The 22509-nt window shown below is 49.4% G+C and overlaps 1 protein-coding gene across 6 annotated transcripts in view; it reads right to left on the reverse strand.

Moving 5' to 3' along the window:
- The window catches only part of Cph (BCL11 transcription factor chronophage), a 516875-nt gene that overhangs the window by 99841 nt on the left and 394525 nt on the right, over nt 1-22509 (reverse strand). Inside the window, exon 1 of one of the 6 annotated variants that reach the window (XM_077681037.1) lies at nt 2344-3127. The exons of the other annotated variants lie outside the window; for them this stretch is intronic. Coding sequence (XP_077537163.1) covers nt 2344-2350 — 7 coding nt within the window. The 5' untranslated portion in view covers nt 2351-3127. Of the gene's footprint in view, nt 1-2343; nt 3128-22509 lie in introns of those variants that run through there. 6 annotated transcript variants of the gene reach the window in all.

Here is a 22509-nt window from a genome sequence, read left to right on the forward strand (position 1 = left end):
CCGAACGAAAAGGGACGTGCGTTACATAACGTGGCATGACTAGGTAGCACTAGATGTGTGTGTGTGTGTTATCCGCGTGTGAGCGAGTAGGGAAGTATTGTACGTGGCCCGAATTTCGTGACCAATGACCGCTCCCATTAGTCAAGTTTCGCCGCGGGATCATTGGTCAACGCGCACTTTGCATACTGATAGTGGGGCTGAAAGAAATTGATGTTTATCGAAGCGTCGAACTCCTGTGCATATTGATTATTGCGGACATCGTGCAGGCATCGTGGCCGTTTAAATTTTCCTTTCAGGTGCAGCTTATACCGGCTCATTATTACCGATTCTTGAGCTTCGTACAAAGTATTTCCGGCCAGTTATTGCTGAAGGTTCTCTCAGCCCGGCGTGCGTGTGCGCAATGTCAAGTTTAGAAGGGGCTGCTATCAAGTTACGTAGACATGGGACGCGTCATCAAAACCTATCTCTAAGGGCAGTAAGTTTACGCGACGAATTAGGCGCATAACAGCACTCCCACAGCTTTCGCACTCAAGGTGATTTGTTGCGGTATGCAAGACATGACGCTATAGTTTAATGCTGCTGCTGAGAGTTCGAATGCTTGAGCGGTATCGTCGGGGTTCAAAGTGCTTATGCTGAAGGCACCGCATTGTGCTTATTAAGACGCCATGAAACAAGCGTTGACGTCGTCTACTGCCCGGAGCGGCAAATACGCGGTCAAACTGTAAGCGCCCGTGTCAAGCCGTTATATCTTAAGCAGCAAAAGGCTATCAAGCCCTAGCTGACATCTTTACAAGCATAATAGCTATTAAGTTCTTGCCGCTGGCCTATCAAATTCAAAGCCGTAACCTCCTATCAGGTCAGATAGCGTTCGAAGTGAAATACAGAACAATTTGACGTCGATGCGGTGAGACGAAATAATAATAAGGATGTCGAATTTGCCGGTGGCATAGGAGTGCGCCGACAGGAAATGGAAGCATTCCAGAGATCTATGAAACCGCTGGAGAGAATATGAACGTCGTTCCCATGATGATTAACCTTGTACTGAGTAGGTTGAGAAAATAGATAAGCCGAATAGCGCTTGGAGTGATGAGCGTCATTCAACTGGTTCGTTCGGAAAAGCGACGTCTACTATATAATTATGCGGACAATAAATGTAAACGATAATACACCAATCAGATAACCAACCCCCAACACACAGGGTGAAGCGATGAAGGCTGCAAAGGCGGTGACAAATCCTCCACATTGAGCTAAGCGGCCGTGTGACAAGACCTTTCTGAAGAGGATACAAGGGGTTCAATTTAAAGAAGCTCAAGTTTGTTTTTGTACCTAGAGGCATTGCAACAGATACGAAAACCGAAGCGCTTGAGTCAATTAACGCGGGCCTTGCCAGCATGAAGGATGCTGACCACACAAAATATTCCTCTGTTATTCAGAATGAAATGCATGAATGGTCAGTGCACGGTCGCCGCCGATCAAGTCCAATGTCGGCGCTTCGGTCACTGAATGCTTACTTTACCGAAAGGTACGCAATCAAAAACTGAGGCCAACGTTCGTGTAAACAATGCAAACGCCCAATGATTGTTGCGAACATGCTTGAACAAGTTATAGATGAATGACCACTGGCTAACAGACGAATTGACCAAGAGTTGTATGCCCATCAGTTTGATTAAATCAGGGTGTTTAACATCGCAAACGATGTGAACTTCCACTGATTGTTGATTGTTGTAAGCCTGCTTCAGGAAGTCACAGACGAGTGACCACTGGACCACTAGCAGGAACTGACCGCCAAGTGCGCGTTGATCAGCTTGGCTTTAAATAGGGATGTTCAAGATCGCAAAACACGTAGTAAATGTCAGCTATATCCGACTGCAAAAAAACATGCCGCAGAAAAGTGAGATGGACTGCATTTCGTGACAGATATGGCGAAGCTCCATGTACCGAGTAAAAACCAAGTGTGATTAATAGCGTGAATAGCGGTGCATGCCAGCATATAAATCGTCCGGTATAAGCGGTCGAACAACCTAAGCTATCATGCAAAGGTGGACAGTGTCCATCCTGTAAAACAAGGGACAGTGCTCGGCGAACGACTCGGGGTAGTGCGCCACGACGGGACGCTCGTCCGGAAAACTGGTGAATGGAGAAGTGTGAAGAACGCGGTACTGAGTGCGGGCAGGGTGAATGATCCGTCTCAGAACACGGAGGTTGCACTGACTTTCGCTGCCACCGCATACGCGAAATGTCCAGACTGTAAGGACCACTTTGAAAGCTCGTTGAAAAGCGACGGACGAGTGACCAGAAGCTGGTCACGGCGATCGCGAGGTGGTCCAGTAGTGGCCAGCTCACCTTTCATGTCAGGCAGCCAGGGCAGCTGCTGAGGCGGCGCGGCCGGCGCGGCATGGCCCCCCTGCTGCGCGAGTAGGTCCCCGTTGACCACACCGCCACCGGCAGCGCACGCCGAAGTCCACCAGAGGCGGCGGGCAGCCAAGGCGGCCGCCGCTGCCGCCGTCCACGCCTGCAGGTGCGCCAGCAAGCACGCCGGCTGGGACCCCTCGTCCAAAGTCCGAGCGCGCAGCTCGTCGCCACCCGCGCCCTTCAACGTCGTCGCCGCACCACACACATCACCGCCGCCGCCACCAGCACAGTGGTCAACGCGGCACGCCTCACGGCTCACACATTCGCTGCTGTCGCAGCCAGCCGCCCACAGGGACGCCGCCAAGTCCGGCCGGCCGAACAGTGTCCGAGCGTCCACCTTGTCCGGTCAGCGAGCGCGTCCGGGGAGCGCGGCGGCGACCGCGTGGCTCGCGAGTCGGCGCACAATGCGGCGGTAGAGACGGGCGACGGCAGGCCAGCGCGAGCCAGCGCGGAATGACAGCGGCGGCAGGACAGGGCGGCGGCGGCGAGTGCTGGCCCTCCGCCTGGTGGCGAGCCGGGGAAGCGGCGCTTTGCTGTCGCCGGCCGCCGACCGGGGGAGAAGAGCGGTCACCGCGCGGCAGCGGGGAGAGGAGGAGGAGGCCACCCGGTGGTGCCGCTACGGGCGGACCCGAACGCTACCGGCGCGCGCCGTGGCCAGGGGCGCTACGGCTACCCGCGCGCTACGGCCACCGCGGCGCAACTCGGCGCCGCCGCCAGCCGCCGAGGCGAGGGGGCGAGGAGCGGTGCGCGAGGGGTGTCCCCGCCTGGTCAGCCTCCCTTCCTCCGGCGGCTCTCCCTGCTCCCGTGCCTCCCGGACTTCTCCTCCGGTCCGGGGCGCCGCCGCTCTCCTGCTCGCCCTCTCTCATCGACGCTCGGCGCTCGGGCTCTCCCTTCGCCGGCCGGGGGCGTCCGCCCCGCTCCTGCGCGTCGCAGCGGTTCGGCCCCGCGCTTTGTCGTCGCCCCAGAGTTCGAGCGCGCCGGCAGCTGGCCCGCGAGGAGTGCGCGCATGCGGTTGGAGAGGAACAATAGAAACCGCGCGCTAACGGCGCGTCAGCACTAAGTGTTTGATGCGGAACAGAACGCGGGCTTGCGAGGAGCCGTCTCTCCTATCGAGTACTCCTTTTACTTTTTTCCTGTCCGCCAGTGGAGACGTCCGTTCTGGCTCCTTGATCTTGCCTCTTTTGACCTCGGGCCGGCGTCTCAACCGCTGCGGACCCGGGACTTTGACGTAGGCTCGGTCTAATTAGGGTTGCAACGTCTTCGTCCGGCCTGGGTCTAAGAAGGGGGAGCGGGAAAGGGAGAAGCGGCTTCGCGCCGTTGGGTCCCCTTTCAGACTTCTCGGAAACGCGGCGGCAGCAGCAGCAGCAGCTCTCAGTAGGCGTCATTTGCCTCCGCTTCTGCTGGATGTTTGCTGCCGGCGGAGTTCAGCTCGCGAATCTTTCTTGTTGGTTTTTGTCGCCGGGTTTTCAGAGTTCCGAGTCTTGCCGGTCGGCCGCTCGTTCTATGTAAAGGGAGACCTTTCGGGGCCTCTCTGGAGCAGCCGTTTTCGCTGCTGCTGCAGCGTCGCCTTCTCGCGGTCGAGTTCGGCTGCTGCTGCTGCAGCGTCGCCTTCTCGCGGTCGAGTTCGGCGGCTGTCCACTGAGGTTTTTCGAAGAAGCGATGCTTCGTCGGCCTCGAAGTCCTTCGAGCTGACAGCAGGCCCCTTTTGTCGACGTTGCCATCTTTTGGGTGCTGTGTGGTGCAATTATCTCTCTTTCTTTTTAAGTGCTCGACAAACCAGCTACTGTTCATTTCCCCGCCCCGGAATTTCACTTTTCCATTGTGCTTACCGAGGGCGATTGACAAATGAATTGCGAATTCGAAAATTCTCTTGGGTTCCGAAAGGGCGTCAGCGAAGAGCAGTTACGTTCTCCCGGCATCCTTGATTAGAACACGTTAAATTGGAGAAGTCCTCAGTCTGAAGATGCCTTCCTTTAAAATACAGATTATGACAAGGTAAGGAGATTAATAAAACAATGCCAACAATTCCCTTTGGGGTTCTTTTTACGCAGTTGATTAGCGTATACAAAAAAAAAATATTTTGCCAGAAATAAGAACGCGCACTGCACGGCCCATGACTGCGAAGAAATTATCCCAGATCACCGAAAGACCTAACAGTCGTGCAGTTACACTAAACGTTGTACATATTTCAATACCTACACCACAACTGAAACGTAAAGTAATGAGCCGTGTGCATTTGAAGAAGTCACCGTCGAATTTTCGAAGGTGGCGCGAAGTTGTGCCGGCTCAACTCAAGCTGTTTCATCTCCGGTCGCATGATGTGCGATTCTATGAAAACTTTTGCGATTTCAAAAGTTAAATAAACGGAAGAAGCGAAATAGTGCGACAGATAACTGGTCACGCTAAACAGCTCGCTTTCAGGAATAGCGGTTTAAAGGTCCTTGGTAAATTCTGGGTGAAGAACAGATTGTTTGCAAAAACTGCTTCAGGATGAATGTGGAAGCTCAAAATGAGCTAAATTCAGATGGCTTTATGGGGGAAAGATAGCTGGAAAAACCTGGACTTTCGGCGGCCATTTTCGGAGGAGAAGATTCTGTGTCACTGGCCTTCTCAGTCATCCGCTTAGAAGGCAATTAAGGAACTCTTACGCTTTCTACGGGGGACGAACTCCAGACTATAGACCGAAAGCCTTCAGTGGCAATCACTGAACTTGAACGTTTAGTGCTTCAGCGCTGGGCATACCTGTCTGCTCCAATTTTTCTTCATTCTTTCCTCTCTCTTTTTTTGCCTATGTAACCTTTCCCACGTGCAGGATAGCAAACTAGGCTCTAGCCAGGTTAACTTTCCTGCCTTTCTTCTACATCCTTCCTTCCTTCCTTCCTGAATATCACTAGGGGCAGAGCTTCCGTCTGAAATTCTCGAATATGCTTCGCATAAAAATCCGCACCCTCACTGGTGACGCATGCGCACTGCAGGGAAAACAACAATAGACAACAAAGGGCAGCAAAAAAACACCACAACAGCCAACACGAAGGCTCGCCTCCTGTTTCCACATATAGCCGCTCGAGGAAGCGTAGTCCCAAGGACTCTTGAGGTCCGACAATTCCATTGTTAGCTGACGGACGATTGTTAGCTGAACGTAACTCTTTGAACATTACGTCGGCGCGCCGAATTGCAGCACGGGTGGAACGAGTTCCAATAAAAAAAGAAATGCAAGAAAGCTCTCACTAACGCGTAAGACTTGAAGGTAGCGAGGATGTACGCAACCCTCACGACCATCACGACAGGTAAAGTTCACGATTTCAGCCGATTTGCTTCTTCACTGCCTTAACGATCTTTATTTCTTATTTGTTGCTACTGGGAAGCACACAGTAACGCGAACGTCATAATCATTGGACAATGAACGTTATGTGTGCATTAGCACTTATCACCACCCTGACACCGTATAGTCCGAGGTGCGTTTATTAATAGCCATCGAGTGAGGTGAGTACTGGGCAGCGTTCTCTATGGCCACGTGGTCCGTGGTGGCTCTTTCTACTTCTTTCCGTTCTCGATCCGTAGCGCGACGAACGTCGAGGTGAGCGGCCTCCTCACCGGGCATGACCCGTGGCCGACTCATCCCTGCGACCGAGCCGGCGCACTTGTAAGACGGCCTGTTATACTAACTCCTAGCGCATGCGAATGACGAACGCACAGCCCTATACCGGGGCTGGAGCCACAACTAGCAAGTTACGTGAGCAGTGCGATTGCGATAGCGAGCGTTGCCACGACTGCGGTAAAGGCTGGAGTCTTTTATTAATTTTTTTCGGGCCTGGACCGCCAACCGAGCTCAGGGTATCCCGGAATAGGGAAGCCCCCCACCGGTCGGGTGCCCTAACATCTGCATCAGCTTGACAAATAAAGATTTGTGCATCATCATCATCATCATCATGCCAATCTTGGCCAATCTCCCTAAGGGGGTAAGCTGGTTTGACAAACGTGCGCTGGCCCATTCCGGGCGGACGCCGCGAGGCACGCACACACGAGCGCCCGGCATTTTCTTGGTTCTTCTGACTGCGGGCAGGAATAACGATTTGCTAAACAGCTTCGATGGTTAAAACCACGCACGTCGATTTAGAATCGTGCCAACATGAGTTTAATTTTCAATCAGCATTTTCTGCATTCGTACGACATCTCAGTTTCGGTAAGCGGCGACAACGTATGAGCACCCACGAGGAAGAAAGCAATGCCTTCGACATTGAAAACGAAAATAACTAATAACAAATATGTACTCTTGCAACGCCTTTGTAAACACAAACGACGTCTCATTAACATCACCGATAGTCATAAATAGAACCCGAACTGGCACGACAATAGGCAATTGGAGGACTCTCAGACTTCCCGCCGTAGGTATTGAGAACAATCAGGCCTGTAAAGGTTGTTTTGTAGCAAGCATATTCATAATGAGGGAAAGCAAACTTCCGTTGGAGTACATGATCGGGTTGACAAGCAAATACTGTTCTACAACCCCCCCCCCCCTCTTCTTTAGGGAGTCGGCGTTTAAGCTGTCTGTAAAAAAATAAGTAGTAGTTCTATGGGGGCTTTTGCTGAGTGTAAAAAATTGGCACCGAATGAAACATGATGCCACGTGGGTTTGAGCGTCAGGATGTCGATCCGTTCATGGATATAACATCAGGCGTTCATTAGCGGTCTCTTAGCGTTCTGCGAAGAAATGTGACTGGAAGCTCTCGAAGACGCCCACGAGTGAAGTCTTCTGAGGACCGAAATGCAGCTATGCTCAACAATATTACTTCTTCCTAATCACTCTAAAAACTAGCCTCAAGTTGACTTCACCGCAATGCACTAGAACGACAAATCGATGTGTACATATGGGCGAATTTGGTGAATGATGAGTCCTTGCATTAGATTTGAGTAATCTGCGCAGGGACACCAGCGCAAGGTGTGCGTTCCTGCTATCAATTGTTCCTGCGCAAACTGCATTTTAGGGGCGAATCCTTTTAGGTGCTGGGGCTGCTGGCGTCTCCTGTCGTCGTCGTAATCGTCGTCTCGTGCAGTCACGAAACTAAAACACCGGGGAAACTCGTTTATGCCTCGCGCTAGGACGTAACGCGTACTAAAACCACACCGGGACACTCGTTTACGCCTCGCGCTGGAGAGCTTCGTAACGCGTACTAAAAATCACCGGAACGCTACTTTACTCCTCGCACTAAAGAGCTCCGTGCTTCAAAGACAAGAAACTTTTACAGCAAAACTGTACCTGTACCTTCAACGGTTTCATCTCCGTGGACAGAAACGCCAAGGCGCCAGGAATACAATTACACACTGCATGCTTCGCCCCTCCCCAGGCTTAACGTTAGTGGAGATGGCCCGGGATTTTTTAAAATCAAATCTCATGCCGGCCATAATATCTCACCAAGTTCGCCCATGCGTACACTCCGATTTGTCGTTCTAGAGCATTGCGGTGAAGTCGACTTGAAGCTATTTTTAGAGTGTCATGAAAAGTAGGGATTGATTTCACATTAGTGTAAGAAACAAGCTGTCTTTCACAAGAATTATGATGGCACGAGTTGCATGAAATCAATATGCTCCTCTGCTGACTCCCCCCTCTTCGCTAATGGCGACACGGGTCGCATCATCGGTAGTAGTTATTCTTCCGCTTACCTCTACAAAATTACACTACTAGGGCAATCGTTTCCGAATTGGCGATAGTCCGCCACTGAATCAAAGCCAGCCCGTGCGGCAAGGAGATCTTAACAGCTCACTGATTTCGGCTAACTACGCCGTACAGAACCATGCTTTTCGTTTCCCCCCGCAACTGTCTCGAAGAGCACCAAACCGATCCAAAGGGAACAGCTAGGTAAATGAGAAAGCGCAGAAGAGGACCACCGAGATGGGCGATACGCGCGTGCGGAAACAAACAGAACTAGCAGGAGGCCGGAGACAGCATCACCACCAAACATACGAAGCGAGCACGCGCAGCATCCATCTCACCGTCGCTTTTCTTTTCCCTTCTATGCAAGCTATCCAATCAGAGCACAGGAACATCCGCCGATGACATTCTGCTTCGCCTTGTTCTTCTTTGCAGGCGATGCTGCTGACGAGGCACTCAGAGGCCTGTTCACCTCGGTGGCGTTTCGCTAAGCCGAGCGATCGGAGGAGAGTGGTGATTGTGATGGAAATGAGTTTCGCTGCTGCGCCCCCCCTCCCGCTGTTCTTGCTCGCGGCTGCGCGACCGGTTGTCGTCGTCGTCATTTGGGACGCGGAAGGAAAGGAAGCGACGAGACGGGTGGACCAGTAGAGATCGAGCTTCGGATTCCGCGGTTCTACTCTGCGCGGACTGTTCGGTTTACGGCGTTTGCAGGCACCATTGAATTCCTGCTACTTCGCCGTTTTCTTCACTCCCAGCCATCAGGCTCGCTTTTCAGTGTCTGTTTATTTTATTTTGTCACGGACGTTGTAGTGTTGCTGACCCGAACTGTTCGGCTCGATTGGATCTCTTTATCAGCGCCCACCAGTATAATTCGACCGGCCCTGGGGTGTTGCGAACGCCAGCGACGAACGGGCACAACGACGTGCTTTATGGGGCGACGTGGCCACCGGCTTTTTCGCAGCCGTAAAACCGCGAAACCGATTTCTTCTCGCGAGCAACGTTTCCATCGTTTAACAGGCGCGATAATTATCACTGTTTAGTTCCACCGCCCTTTGTTAAGTGGGCTCATTACGGAAGTGAGGCTGTGCGTGCGTGAGAGTTTTGTATGCAGCACAACTTGTAAATAGTTGAAATCTCCGCCGTTTTCATTTTCCTCTCAGTTGACGAGATTTTATGATTTCTTACGCTACGACGTAACGGCTACCCGTAGAGTTTCAAACAGATTTCATACCGATATAATCGAGGGGATACTGGCCCTAGTGCCAACGGGAGCAGTGTTTCAGGTGCCTGCGGACACATAAACCGTAATTATTGTTCTCAACAGACTTCTTAAAGAGAACTTATTATTAGAAAAGTGTAGTCAACAAAATACTTCTGTGCCAGAAATTTCGAAAAGGTTTTTGCAGCCTGAACAAGAAATGAAAATAATATGCCCATGTTGTGGCCTCCGTCATCAGGGGCCAGAATACGGCAAGTCACAAGCCAGGCCAAGTACGAGAGGAACGCTTCCATCTGATACGGCGGCGCTCATGACGGCACGCAACGGCAGCGACAGATTTCCGTCCGGTATACGTTGTTAAGGGTTCAACTTAAATTGAGGACGGCTCACCGAGCAATGGAACGGAAGATGCTAGGTGTAACATTAAGGGACAAGAAGAGAGCGGAGTGGGCCAGGGAAAAAAATTCCCCCGCATTTCCCCGAGGGGGAGAATGTGAAAGTGCGAATGCACGGTTGTCGGCCCGCTTGCGGCGCTTGCGCTCGGCCCCCGCAGCCCACCGCCTCGCCGCCTTCTCTTCCATCTCTTCCATCGGGTTTGTAGTATCACGTGTACACCACGCAGTTATCAAGCCGCTATAACGCCGCTGAGTCGCCAACGCACGCCGCTGACGACGTAGTTTGAATGCGTTAAAGATATAAGGCGCGTTACTAACACTGATATCAGCGTCGCGTCCGTGGCTTAGTCGGTAGAGCGTCGCGCTGCGGCCGCAAAGTCCTCGGATCGAAACCTGGCGCCGGATGCTGTTTCTTTTTTAAATATAGAGGAGCACTGCGGACGCCGACGCCGCCGCCGCCGCCGCCGGCGGCGGCGGTGGATGGTTTGGGGTCGCTTATGCCGATTAAGTGTTTCGTGACAGTTAAGAGCGCATCCCTAGAGAGTGCAAGCGCGGCAGGGGGCGGCAGACAGTTGGATGGACAAATGAGATCAAGAAGTTTGCGGGGATAAATTGGTCGCTGTTAGCACATGACCGGGATAATTGAAGATTAATGTGAGAAGCATTTGCCCTGCAGTGGGAGTAGATAGGCTGCCGCTGCTGATAATGATGATGATGATTACATGTTGTTATAAAAGTTTATGCGGCTTCATAGGCCTCAAAAAGGCGAAGGATCAAGGCTCGCAGTCATAGTAACGGAGAGAGGCAAAGGACGCAGAGGAAAATGATGATGATGGTGTTTATGATGACCCCCATACTACTTACTACTATTATTACTAGTAGTACTACTACTGCGATGACGACGGCGACGACGACTACGGTGGTGAGTATGATGATGATGATGATGATTATGGTGGTGGTGGTGGTAGTGGTACTGAGATGGCACGTTCTTTCAACATGTACACGCCTCACCAAGCTTCACGCTCTGTCGCTACCTCAACTAGCGGCGCAGCAGTCCCCAACAATCCAAAGCTGTAGGCGGCATCCACAATTCCCGCGTACCCGTTCGGCCATTGGACATTAATGCTTTCGTATTCATCGCATCATAATGAGTCCTTCGGTGCCCTCTTATTTTGTCCATTAACTTAATACGCTTCTACACGGTAGTAAAAACTTCCCGTCGTCCATTACGTTCTCTCCTTTAATGCTCTTCTCGCCCTCGGCGCAGAGCAGAAAGCGCGAATTGAAAGGAACAACGCGGGAGCAGGAACGGAGCGATAAAAAGCGTTTCCCTCATTTGCATAAACCTCAAAGTGGATTACACCGACTTCGCATACCTATTCTCACGGCGGCCTGTCGGTGAGGATCCGTATTCAAAGCGCTCGGTCTCGGGGAGGCGAGTTTTATCTCTAACCCACATAGCTGATACGGCGTCCGCGCCGCGCCGTATCAATCGGGCCGGCTTTAACTCTCTTCAAGGTCTGTTCGGTGCCCTGTAGATACAATGTGTATACTAAATTGTCCCTCCCCCTCCCCCTTGTCGTTTGTTAATCCAACCACTGTCGCGTCGGCTAGCGAAACGTCCCCTTTAAGCCAGTACGCGGTTACACTGTACGCAAAGGAGTTTCAGTTAGTGCGAAGGCCGTTCGAGAGCAGGGAAGCGCTAAGACGTCTATTCCGTCTGAATGCTATCCGAATCGCCTCAGCACAATAAGGTAAGCTTAGGAGCTCAGAATCTCACGCGATAGAAGTTCTAACTATACGCCGAGAACCAAGCATTCGCGCGCGCAGTGTTCTTTCGTTTTCGGTTCTTCTGCTCACTTATTCGCTCTCACCATTAATCCCGTTAAATTAAAGAAAAATGGGTCAGGTTTAACACTTGTGAACCATGTAGCTATCACGAGCGAAACGTGTTTTTTTTTTTGGCTTGCTTTTGCAAGGATTGTGCAAACAGTGTTTCATGACAGTTAGGCCTTATTGCAGGCGAAGCGCCATTCTTGGCAAGACTGAGCGACCAAGCGCGGGCGAAGCAGCCGCTGGACCGAATTAGCAGCCTCGATTAGTCACGTGGTACCTCGGCAGCGAGGCCCCGAGCGAGCGCTGCTGCGACTCCTCTCCGCAGAGGATCACGTGACGCGACGTCATACCTCCCACGCTTACGCTCCGGCTGCTCAAGGTCATTTCGACGCGATGAATGACTTTGCGAGACATGGAGCAGTGACGCTCTAAAAACGGAAGTCCTTAGAATCCGTCTGAGCAATATGCGATGTTGGAGGCGTTGTACAAGGGTGTCGGTACCAAAGAAGTGGCGTCCATCGGCGTTTGAGAAGTAACCCCTCACTAACGCGAGGGCAGAGCTGAAGAGGGGAATCCCAGTGCTCACACGTGACGACGGCTTCTTCCCTGCGGAATGGAGCGGCCTATTCGCGGCTAGACGTCAAGGGTCCCGTCGGAAGTTATATACGAAGTCATACATGCTGATACGACGCCTCAGGAGTGCCATCAATCGCGAAGTCGGCGGTTTGCAAGTTTGTACGGGCTAGAATTTCGTATTTCGTTTCGGAAGCAAAGCAACGAAGCTCGCCAGTCCGCGCGCACGGAAGACTCGTACCCGCAACGGCGTGGCGAAGAAATTGGCAAACTAAGTAGCAAACTCTCATTATAACAAAATGGCTTTGTTAGTATTGTCACCTTATTCGAAGTTTTTACAGTTTCAACTACACAAGGAGACCAAGTCAGTACTGTTTTTACAAAATACTGCTTATAACGAAGGTAATTTCCCTCTGCTTTGATTTCTTTTCTATAACAACAGTGTACTGTACCTTTCCTTTTTTTTCTTTTTCGTGGCAAGGTTTGTTATTCGCGTTCTGGGTGAACGCGTAAGCGAAAAAGTTCTCCCAAGCCTCCACAGTTACGCTTCAGAAACGCAAATATATGGCATGGCTCTCTTTGCCCCAGAATTTTCCACAGTACGCGTGGCTCCGTCCTACCGATCACAGCACGCACGCAGCAGCAAGCACGTATACAGTGCCATCGGTTGATAGCGCCCCATCCACCTACCAAATTTATTGCGTACAGCTCTAGAAGGACGGCGACCAACACCAGCAGCAGCAGCAGCAACAATCGAAACGGGCGTTAATTGGAACAATTGCGAGAGGACCGGGTACTTCGTTGCCTCCAACCCTTATCGACCAGAGCGGCCGGGAAAGCACCAGTCGCTTGCATACTCCGCCACGCACACCGCGCCCCTTATCTCTCCGCAATAATACGAGCGCTGCGGAGATCAGAGCCGGCCGACCAGCCAATATGCGCGCTCTCCTAAACTTGAGCATGGCGTCCGCGTATTGTACGCGCCAGCCAGCCTTTATCGCCACCTCGAGATCTTCGTGGTCGCTGATAACTCGCTTTCCCCGCAGCCACACATCCAGGTTGCGTGCGCGGATGGAGCTGCGGCGCCCGTTCGAGATTCTGAAGCGCGCGGTTCAGTGACGCGCCTGCTGGGGCTATGCGGTTCAAGGTGCTTTCGGTGGCGCTTGCGGAATCGGCCGGTTGCGCACTCCTCTTCCCGCGTTTACCGTTCTTTCACTTTCGCCTTGCCGCTAACGCTGAGTAGCAGCGCGACGTGATGAAAAAAAATGAAGTGCACGGCGCGACGCTAAGGCACGCATGTGTTCAACAGTATGTCTTTCAAGGTGGCCTCGTCTCGGCAGTCGCCTTTCGGTGATGCGGCAGGATCACCGGAGATACGCGAATAAGTCTGCTCTCGGGTCTACCTCTTTTCGGCGACGAGGAGATTTGGACAAAGGAGGTTCAGTTAGACATTTACGACGGGTACAAAGCTATGTGCTACTTATTTTGCACGTATGGAGATAGTAGAAAAGCTCTCGAGCCAGTAATTGTCAAGTCAACCTTATTTCATGAATGAATACAAGAAAATTGTTAAAGGAAGTTACAGTATACAGAGGAGGTCCCGAAGTTAGAAATTGTCAGCGGACCTCCGTTCATAAATACATTTGGTATAGCATAAACGCAACAAGCAGTGAAAGCACTCTGTACAAAGTCAACAAAGAATTATTACCAATTTCTGAAACGAGCCAATAAAATTCAATTACGGTATCATGTGGCGTAGTGCGTACAAGACAGGAAAGAGAACATGGTAGAACGAGAAACAAGACACAGTAACAAAGTTTAGCAAACCTAAAGCATTGAAAGTAAGTGCTGTTGAAACTGTTTGCGAAACGAATGTAATGCACAAAACGACTTTATTTCAATGTCGTGTTCGGCATTACACTTTCTTGCAGGCGTATTTGTCTGGAACAACATTGTTATTCCAGGCAAATGCAGCTGTAAATTTTGCAGTTAGTTTTCCATAATTGGTACGCGCTTTAGGGAGAAGAAAGTCGTTACGAGATGAAAACTGAGTGATATTTGTGTTGATAAGATGTCTCGACGCTAGCGCTTCAAAACATAAATTGTCGTATATGAGGGGGTACATCAATTTTGCTAACATAGAAGGGAATAACTGATTAAGTGGAAGTACAGATAGGTTAACGCAGAAGGGCACAGAAAGAGATTGAAATGGAGGAACTGTAATCAGCAGTAGCGCCCGATTCTGAAGATGTTGGAGAGGATCTAGATGGGTTGTGTATGTGTTACTCCAGGACGAGATGCAATAAGAAAGGTGGGTATAACGACAAAATGATGCGTGACTGAAAGTAAGGGTGGGATGTAATGAGGATATGAATGCTGAACGAAGCTTCTTTCACTATTGAGAGCACATGATGGTTAAATTTCATTTGCTTATTAAGCACGACGCCAAGAAATTTCACGGTATCCGACACAGGAATAATATTATTGTTAAGTTATAAGGATAACGGTGAAGGACATTTGTTCTGTGGGGATGAAAATACTACAAATTCAGTATTTGAGGGATTCATGTGCAGATGATTTTGAACGCGCCAATGATAAATGTTAGACAAATCCGAGTTTAGGCATTCTTCAAGTTCAGAACTTGTTTTACAAAATGTAAAAATAGCAATGTCATCGGCGTAAAGACGACAGTTAGTATGTTTAAAATAACTAGGTAAGTCATTGATAAAAAGTAAAAACAGGAGAGGGCCTAGTATTGAACCTTGGGGAACACCCACATTCAGTGGTTCAGCAGAGGACGCACTGTTATTAGTATGAACTACCTGTGACCGGCTTCTTCAATAACCGCAAATAAACTGCAAAGCAGGACCTGCGATTCCAATGGATTCAGGTTTATGTAGAAATATCTGGTGGCTAATTGTATCGAAAACCAAGGTGAGGTCAATAAATACTGCTCCAGCAAGTAACCCTTCATCTATGGCTAAATCGCTTCGATCAGTAAATCCGAGTAATGCAAGTTCAGACGAGTATCCGGGTCGAAAGCCGAATTTATGACAGTAGGTTAAATTTCTGCAAGTATGATATTAAACGCACGTAAAAAAAATTCTCGATTATTTTACTTAAAAAAATGAAGTACACAAGTCGTACACTAGTTATTAAAAAACGGTCGTCGGCTTTTGTGAAAATAGGAGTTAATTTTCTAAGTTTTAAAGCATCGGGAAATACACCTGCTTTAAAAGAGTTATTCATTATTTCACTTAAAATAGGCGACATATCTCTAGACACGAGTTTTATTCTTGATGGATGAATCATATTTAAACCTGGGCCTTTATGTTTAAGCGAAAAAATTACTTGAAATATTTCTTCTTCTGACGTCCGACGCAGATAAAAGGATTGAGGGGAGCGTGATAGTGTAGGGAAGGAGTGTCAACTAGAGAATTTGCGGAATTTGCAAAAGCATCGCTAAAAGCGTTAGCGATAGCGACCGGCTCAGTAAGGGAATGTCCACCCACCGTTATTTTTGGGAAGCATGGCGTATCGCTACTGTTTAAGAATTTTTTTATTAGCTTACAGTTTGTTCTGGTGTCACTGCTATTCTTTTCTATTTGTTTTTCGTAATGCCCCCGTTTGGCCCGCTTGAGCAGCATTGAAAGCACATTTGAATACTTCTCGAAGCGTACTCTCATAGAGGTGTTCGAAGGCTGAGATTTTAATTTTTTCCGCATGTTTTCCTTTCTGGTTATAGAACGCAGAAGGCTACTAGTGGTCTGCGGGCTTCAGGGAGTACCAAGACTAAACGCCGTCTTCATTTTGCACTGTTCGTAATATTTCCTTCATGAACGCAGTATAAAGGTGCTGAATCTTCTAATAAGACTATAAGCATTATTATAAACAGCAGCAGCATAAGTATCATCATCAGCCTCCTTGGCATTACTGCAGGACAAAAGCCTCTACCATGTCCTCCCACCTGTCCTTGTCTCGTTGTGCTCTATTTTGTTCTTTGCCACCGAATTTTCTGATTTCATTCGTCCATTGAGAATAAACATCACGAGCATTCGTTATACGCAGGGAGAACGATAAAGGCAAAAACAAAATAATAAGAGCCTTTACGAACAATTAGCGCAATCTGATCGTCGGTTCAAGCAATAAGCAACATGCCGCTGAAAGTTCAAAAGTGCGCCGTCAGTTGTCCAAACTCTCTATATTTCTCCGAAGGTTCGAACTTGGTAGCAGTACGTGGGAGGGGCGGGGATGTAGACAAAGCACCGGTACCTGGCTAATCCGTGCCTGAATCGTCGAGGATGCACCCATTCAAGCCACGTGCGTCACCTTCTATCCTTAGCAGCACCAACACCAACGCACACGCAAAAATATAAGTCGTTGATACGTAAAGCATTATTTAACGGTACCTTTGATGAGAACGTCATAATACTAGTCTAAACGCACGGCGGAGTGGATTGAGGTCTGTAGCACAAATCCTGTAAAAGAGTGTTCCTAAGAAGTACGAGCTATGATAAGGTCGTCCACGAAGATTTGATCGAGCCGAAACAATCCACCTGGAAGCTGTAAGAACAAGCTAGCAATGTCTGGGAAAGGAAAGAAGAAAACGAATTTTGACTATTGGTGAATTCCTCCCCGCTGCAAAGTTTGCGAGAAAAAAAAGTAGTACTATTGCTGAACCTTTCACCGTGTTTTTTTTTTTTTTTTTCGAGGCATAACGAAAACTCGGTGTGTACAAAAGAGGGTAGTCCTGCTCTCGCCATCAACTCTTCGCCCGGAGAACATCAGACGTAAACGAAGCCGGCTTGTGCAAGCAAAATGCACCTCGCGCTGAAAGAAACTGATGAGTTCGAGCCGCGTGGTGACAGCAGGCGTGAAAACGAACGAGGGAAATGAGGGGGAAAAATTACGAGGGGGAGCGTCGATACCTGAGCGGACAGAAATATGGTGCGATAAATTTCTACTCTGCGAGGCCCATCGTGTGACCCATTTCATCTACTGTAAACCCTCGTTACATCAAACTCCTCGGGACATGAACGTGACTTCATTATAAGCGGTATTTTGTTGTAAGCGGAAATTATTTGCTCCACTCTTTTTCCTTTGATACAAATAAACGTTTAACTCTCTCGCTTCACTGTAGCGAAGACGACGAAAAAATTTCCAGTAAAGGGAAAATTCGAATAAAGCGATTTCTTTATAATGACGATTTACTTTTACGCATTACACCATCACTCCCTTTAGCCTCCACCGGCGCCACAACTTTCTCTTCCTCCGTTTACTGCTGATGCATCATTTGAGCGCCTTCGCTTCGGACACTGCCACGCGCACTCGGTGGGGACCACTGTTTGTAGCCTTCTCTGGGGGTAAATTATAGGTTACAGGTTCGGCCTCCGCGAGGCCCACAGAGAGAGAGAGGGGGGAAGATACTTGAGCTAGATGTTTTTCGAGAGCGGAAAAGGAGAGTCCATTGAAAAAGGCAAAAATAAAAACAAAAAACATTGAAAACAGAAGAAAAAAAAACATTATCCGGAAGCAAACAAACGCACACAAATGGCTCTTCGCGTAGGGGAGGAATGGTGGTAGTGACGTTGCGGCCCGCAGAAAGCGGTCAAAAGGTTGCAGGCGAAACCGACGCCCTCTTTTGGCGTGGTGCCGAAACGTCGTCGCGAGTGGGGAGGCGGCATTTAAAAAAGCGCGTGGGTGTAGCACGGGCGAACGTCTGTAAAGGCCGAAGCAAGCAGAAATGCATAATGTTGTATAGTCCGCGTAAGCGGTACATTGTGTTCGCCAACGGCAGAGCCAGGCTCTATAGTTTAGACGGTGTCGCAGCAGCAGCAGCAGCCACGGAGACCGGTTCCTTTGGACCGGACTGTAGTTATTTTGTTTTGTATTTCGGCTGAATTTTCGCTGAGGCTAAAGACAAGGCTTCCTAACACCCAGCTCTGCAACTTAGACTTCTCTTAACCACTGCGTTTACGCCGACTAGATCTACGCGCGTAGCTCAATTTAACTCACTCTAACTTTGCTATAAATAAGAATGCATCAGTATTCGTGCGTCTGTGTTTACGATTGCCGTACGTGCTGATACACTAAATGATACCGTGCCATCAAAACTTACCGTCCTTTCTCAAAGAAAGTTGACAGAAGCGGGAAAGCTAAAAGTGCGTTCACCCTTCGCCGAAGGTGCGTCCAATCGGTCGTCAAACCTTGCCAAGACCCAAATCACCAACGAAGAAGTAACCCGGCCATGCGACCATTTTTTGCGCACTAAGTAAGCGCATCTACGAACTATCTAAGCGTATACCGATAAGTGGTTTATGAGATGTACCTCTTCTTCATGATTGATGCGTGTATTGTCTTATCCATAAAGAACCGTTTCTTTTTCGCGATTTTCGAGCAACCAAATTCTGACCCAATGGAAGGGCCGTTTCACGCACGTGCCGTGTGTCCAGATATCTAATCAGAGCGTTCGGTCGACCAACTAGTCTACGGGGAAATGCAGCAGTCTTTTGACAGGACGCCATCGTTCCTACTAAGAAAGCTTTCGCTTTAAATGAACTCCCAGGAAACATATGTACTGCTTATAAATAGTGAATGTGAAAGGATTTAGGTCCAACTAAACGCCGCTTAGCGCTCCATTCACTTTTGAGCTTCGAATCATTGCGGCTGATGAGCCGCTGTGTGAGGCCACGGGGGCGCGTGCCTGATATGCCACCTAACGTCGCACTCGCATCCGCAGCCTCCGCATTCAACGTGGCGCTGGACAAGCTCAGACGTTGATTAGCAGCGCGGTATATCATTGCGAAGTTCGTGCTATGGATCGCTTCGCAGTCACGTGGGAGCTGTTCCTTACTTACGACGCCGCGACTCCTGCTTTTTGCAGGCTTATATTAACCAAAAAACACGCAGGGTGATTTTGCCATCCCCTGCTCGGTACCACTTTCTACGGAACGTGCGCTGTGCGCTGCACGAAGAATGCATGTTCGCATATATGGACACGTGTTAGTCGCGACTCACCTCGGAGTCACGAATGTTACCATCAGTAGAGAGTTTTATCACTCCATATGCACCATGGGTTCCGTGCTTACCGTCAGTACCGGGACCAGACTGCGCCTGCACGCGCGGGCACGGAGAGGAGGACAGCCCCCACCGTAACGAATGCGAAAGTGCCCAGTAATGTCCCAGACAACACGGTACGAATGGAACCGACGGAGCATACGGAGTGCTAAAACTCCCTATTAACACCCGTCGTATTTCCGCTGTACACGATGCACCTCCGGTGAAATCTGAATATCCCTTTCTCGTGGCAGTCCCCTACACTGCACGCGTGCAAATCTATCCAATCACTGCTTCGCGAAACATCTGTAGATATGTTAACACAACGAATACGATGTGGTAAACTACTGGCTATTTCGACATACAGTGCGTCACTTCGACAGCTGCGCCTGGAATTACCCCCGCATCCCCCCTACCTAACTGAGATGTCGCTCTCTGTCCTCTCCGCGGCGGAAATCCCTCAAGGTGTCGAAATGTGCCCGAGGGAATGCGTCAGGAAATAAATCATTTCCAGCGGCACCAGAAGACGGACTGCATAAGAGTGGCGGCCCTGGCGTACGCATATGCGCCGCATGCGATCTCGAGTAGGCTCACCCGTTTTTATTATATTTTTATTTCGCCTCGAAGGATATCCCAGGGAGAATGCTAACGCTGCCAGAAGTGGAAGTGGCAAGGCCGAAGTTTCACATCTGCGTTTCTAAGTAAGCGTATGCGGGAGAAAAAATCACGCAAAAACGCGAAACTGAGCAAGAAACGTCTCAGCGTATACGTGTGCTGCGCGCGTGGCTCGAAGGTTGTCCGGTTAGTAGTGTTCACCTGTCAGCGCAGCAACTTGGTTACAAATCTTTATCTGGACTGAGTGAAGACGGCGAATTAAGTTCATGTTGAGAATAATATAAATGTAACAAAAACTGTCTGAAGCAGACGGAACACGAAACTAACTATGATACCGTAATGTGTTTAAGAGTGTTAAAAAAATCACAAATAAATAAAATTCGTAGACAGATGATTGATTTCGCAGACGGATTACTCTGTCTCTCGTACCTCTCCAATGACGTCATCACTGACTTCAATTTGATGCCGACAATTCGAACGTTTGTCAATGTAACCCTCTTTTTATTTTCAACCAAAACAATGTTTTTTTTTAGCCTTTATTGAAATGTAGAAAAAAAACACCCGGGGGTCTCTTGCTAGTGCATCAGACCCCCTTAGGGGTAGCGATTAGTTACAGTTCACGACGGGTATGGGTGGGAAATAGCAAGGGAAAAATAGTCGGTCGGGATATGAAATGCAGGAGAGTGTCCAACACTGCCTTCGCTAAATTAGGTGGGTAGGAGGGACGCAGGGGATAATTTAAGGAATTCGGTCGTAAGTTAGCGGGAAGGGTGTCTAGGAGAACCTGTTTTTCAGTTTGAAATCGAGGGCATGTCCCAATAATGTGTTCAGTGGTGTCCGGAATTGCACAGGGGACACACATGCCTTGATTAAGTGACGAATGAAAAAAACTGTTGTCGTTTTGCAGGGGAAAGGTTCGTAAGTGTCATTAGCTGTCTTGGGCTGGAATAGAATTGAGCGAGTTATCAAAGACTAGCTCTTTCAAATGAAACGAGAATACATGCTGTATTAATGGCCCCTTTAAATTCGCCCCGCAATAACTTAATGGAGAGCAGGATCCCAATGCCATTCCCCAGTGCAGACCGAGGTGCACTCATCCCAGTGTTTATACGCTCCCCATTAACGCGTGCAACGGTAAAATTCCGCTTGCTTTCTGCTTAGCAGTCAGATGTCGTATACGGCAATGCGTGAACGAATGCATATTTGTGGGTGTCCCCACAGCATGATGTGATGGAAGGTGATGGAAGTAACTGATCGGAGTTGTGCGTTCGTTTTGACCAGCTGAGGCCAGGAGCTACAATACTTCGAAGATCTAGCACTGTTATCAGCCCCGGCCAGTCAGCGGGAAATGCGAGAGCTCACAGAGGGCAGGCAGTGCCGTAAAAATAAATGTGCGATAAGACGCCTTCCGGATGTCGTCCTGGACAGACGGTCAGTGAGCACTTCGGGGCCGAAAACCCGAGGAGGAAGGACTGGAGACGGGAGTGGAAGGAGGAAAAAGGGTCACTCAATGGAGGGATGAGATAAGAAAATACTGCGGCAAGAATGGATTCGGTCAGCGCAGGATAGGAGAAGGTGAGAGACTGGGACAGGCTTAGTTTTAAAGTGTGCATATGCATGATGATGATGATGATGGTGGTGGCGGCGGCGGTGGTGGTGGTGGTGGGTGGTGGTACCAGCATTGACTATTATGATGATTATTAAAATGATGAACCCGACGAGGCCCAGTGCATTTTGGAATCGCACGGGAGAAGAGGAAAACGTTGCGTTCGGGGGTTTGCTTGCCGTGTATCTGCTTGGCAGGGTGCAGCAAAGTGAACTTGTCCAGAACTCTCACTAGTGACTGCAATATGCAGTTGTAGTGATGAAATCTTTAGTTCAACATTTCGATGATTTCCCGAACTGTGAGACGAAATATCCCGAGCCATCTCCACTAACGTGAAACCTGGGGAGGGACGCAGTATGCAGTGCATAAGTGTATACTTGGCACCTTGGTGCTTTTTCCAACGGAGATGAAACCGCTGGGGGGTAGAGGCATACACCTTCGCTTGAAGCACGAAGCGTTCTAGCGCGAGGCGTTGGAAAACGAGTGAATCGGTGTTTTAGTACCGTGACTACATGAAACGTCGACGACATGAGACGCCGACAGCCCGAGCCCCTAAGCGGCTTCGCCCCTAAAACAGCTTTCGCGACAACGAGGTTACACGGGTCATAGCAATTAACGTAGCTTCAAGTGATGCTATCGCAGTTACAATTTTTATTTCAACCTACGTCGTCGTTATTGGCGATCCGTTGCCCCATCTCAGATGCGACATACTTGCTGGCGATTTTCGAAATTACCGCCCGGCCGAACTGGCGCATGAGTCGTCTTAGATGACGTCATCAAGATGTTCCTGGACAAGGGAAACGGCGCTTTTGATTGAACTAACTGCATCGGCAAACGATGCGTTTAAATTGGCCGCATATCCAAGGAGTACAGGATTGGCTACTTTAAACCTAATCAAGTTATTCCGCAATTTTTTTTTATTTCTATTGAGCGCCCCTTGAAGATATGGAAGTACATTTCGCACTACCCGCAGCGTAATTCCATTTGCAAAGCAGCGTTAGTCGCTCCACAAGTGACTCCCAAACATGGCTATTAAAACGGCAAGTCACGGAGGCGGGGGAACAGTTTGCTTCCCAGAAGATGGCGTTCCACACTGCGCACACGAGCCGTGCAAGCAATTCCCGAGAAGTAACCGCTATACATATGG

This window comes from Haemaphysalis longicornis, unplaced genomic scaffold (genome assembly GCF_048455015.1).
Source record: "Haemaphysalis longicornis isolate Haplotype H1 unplaced genomic scaffold, Haemaphysalis longicornis Haplotype H1 scaffold_8, whole genome shotgun sequence".
NCBI lineage: Eukaryota > Metazoa > Arthropoda > Arachnida > Ixodida > Ixodidae > Haemaphysalis > Haemaphysalis longicornis.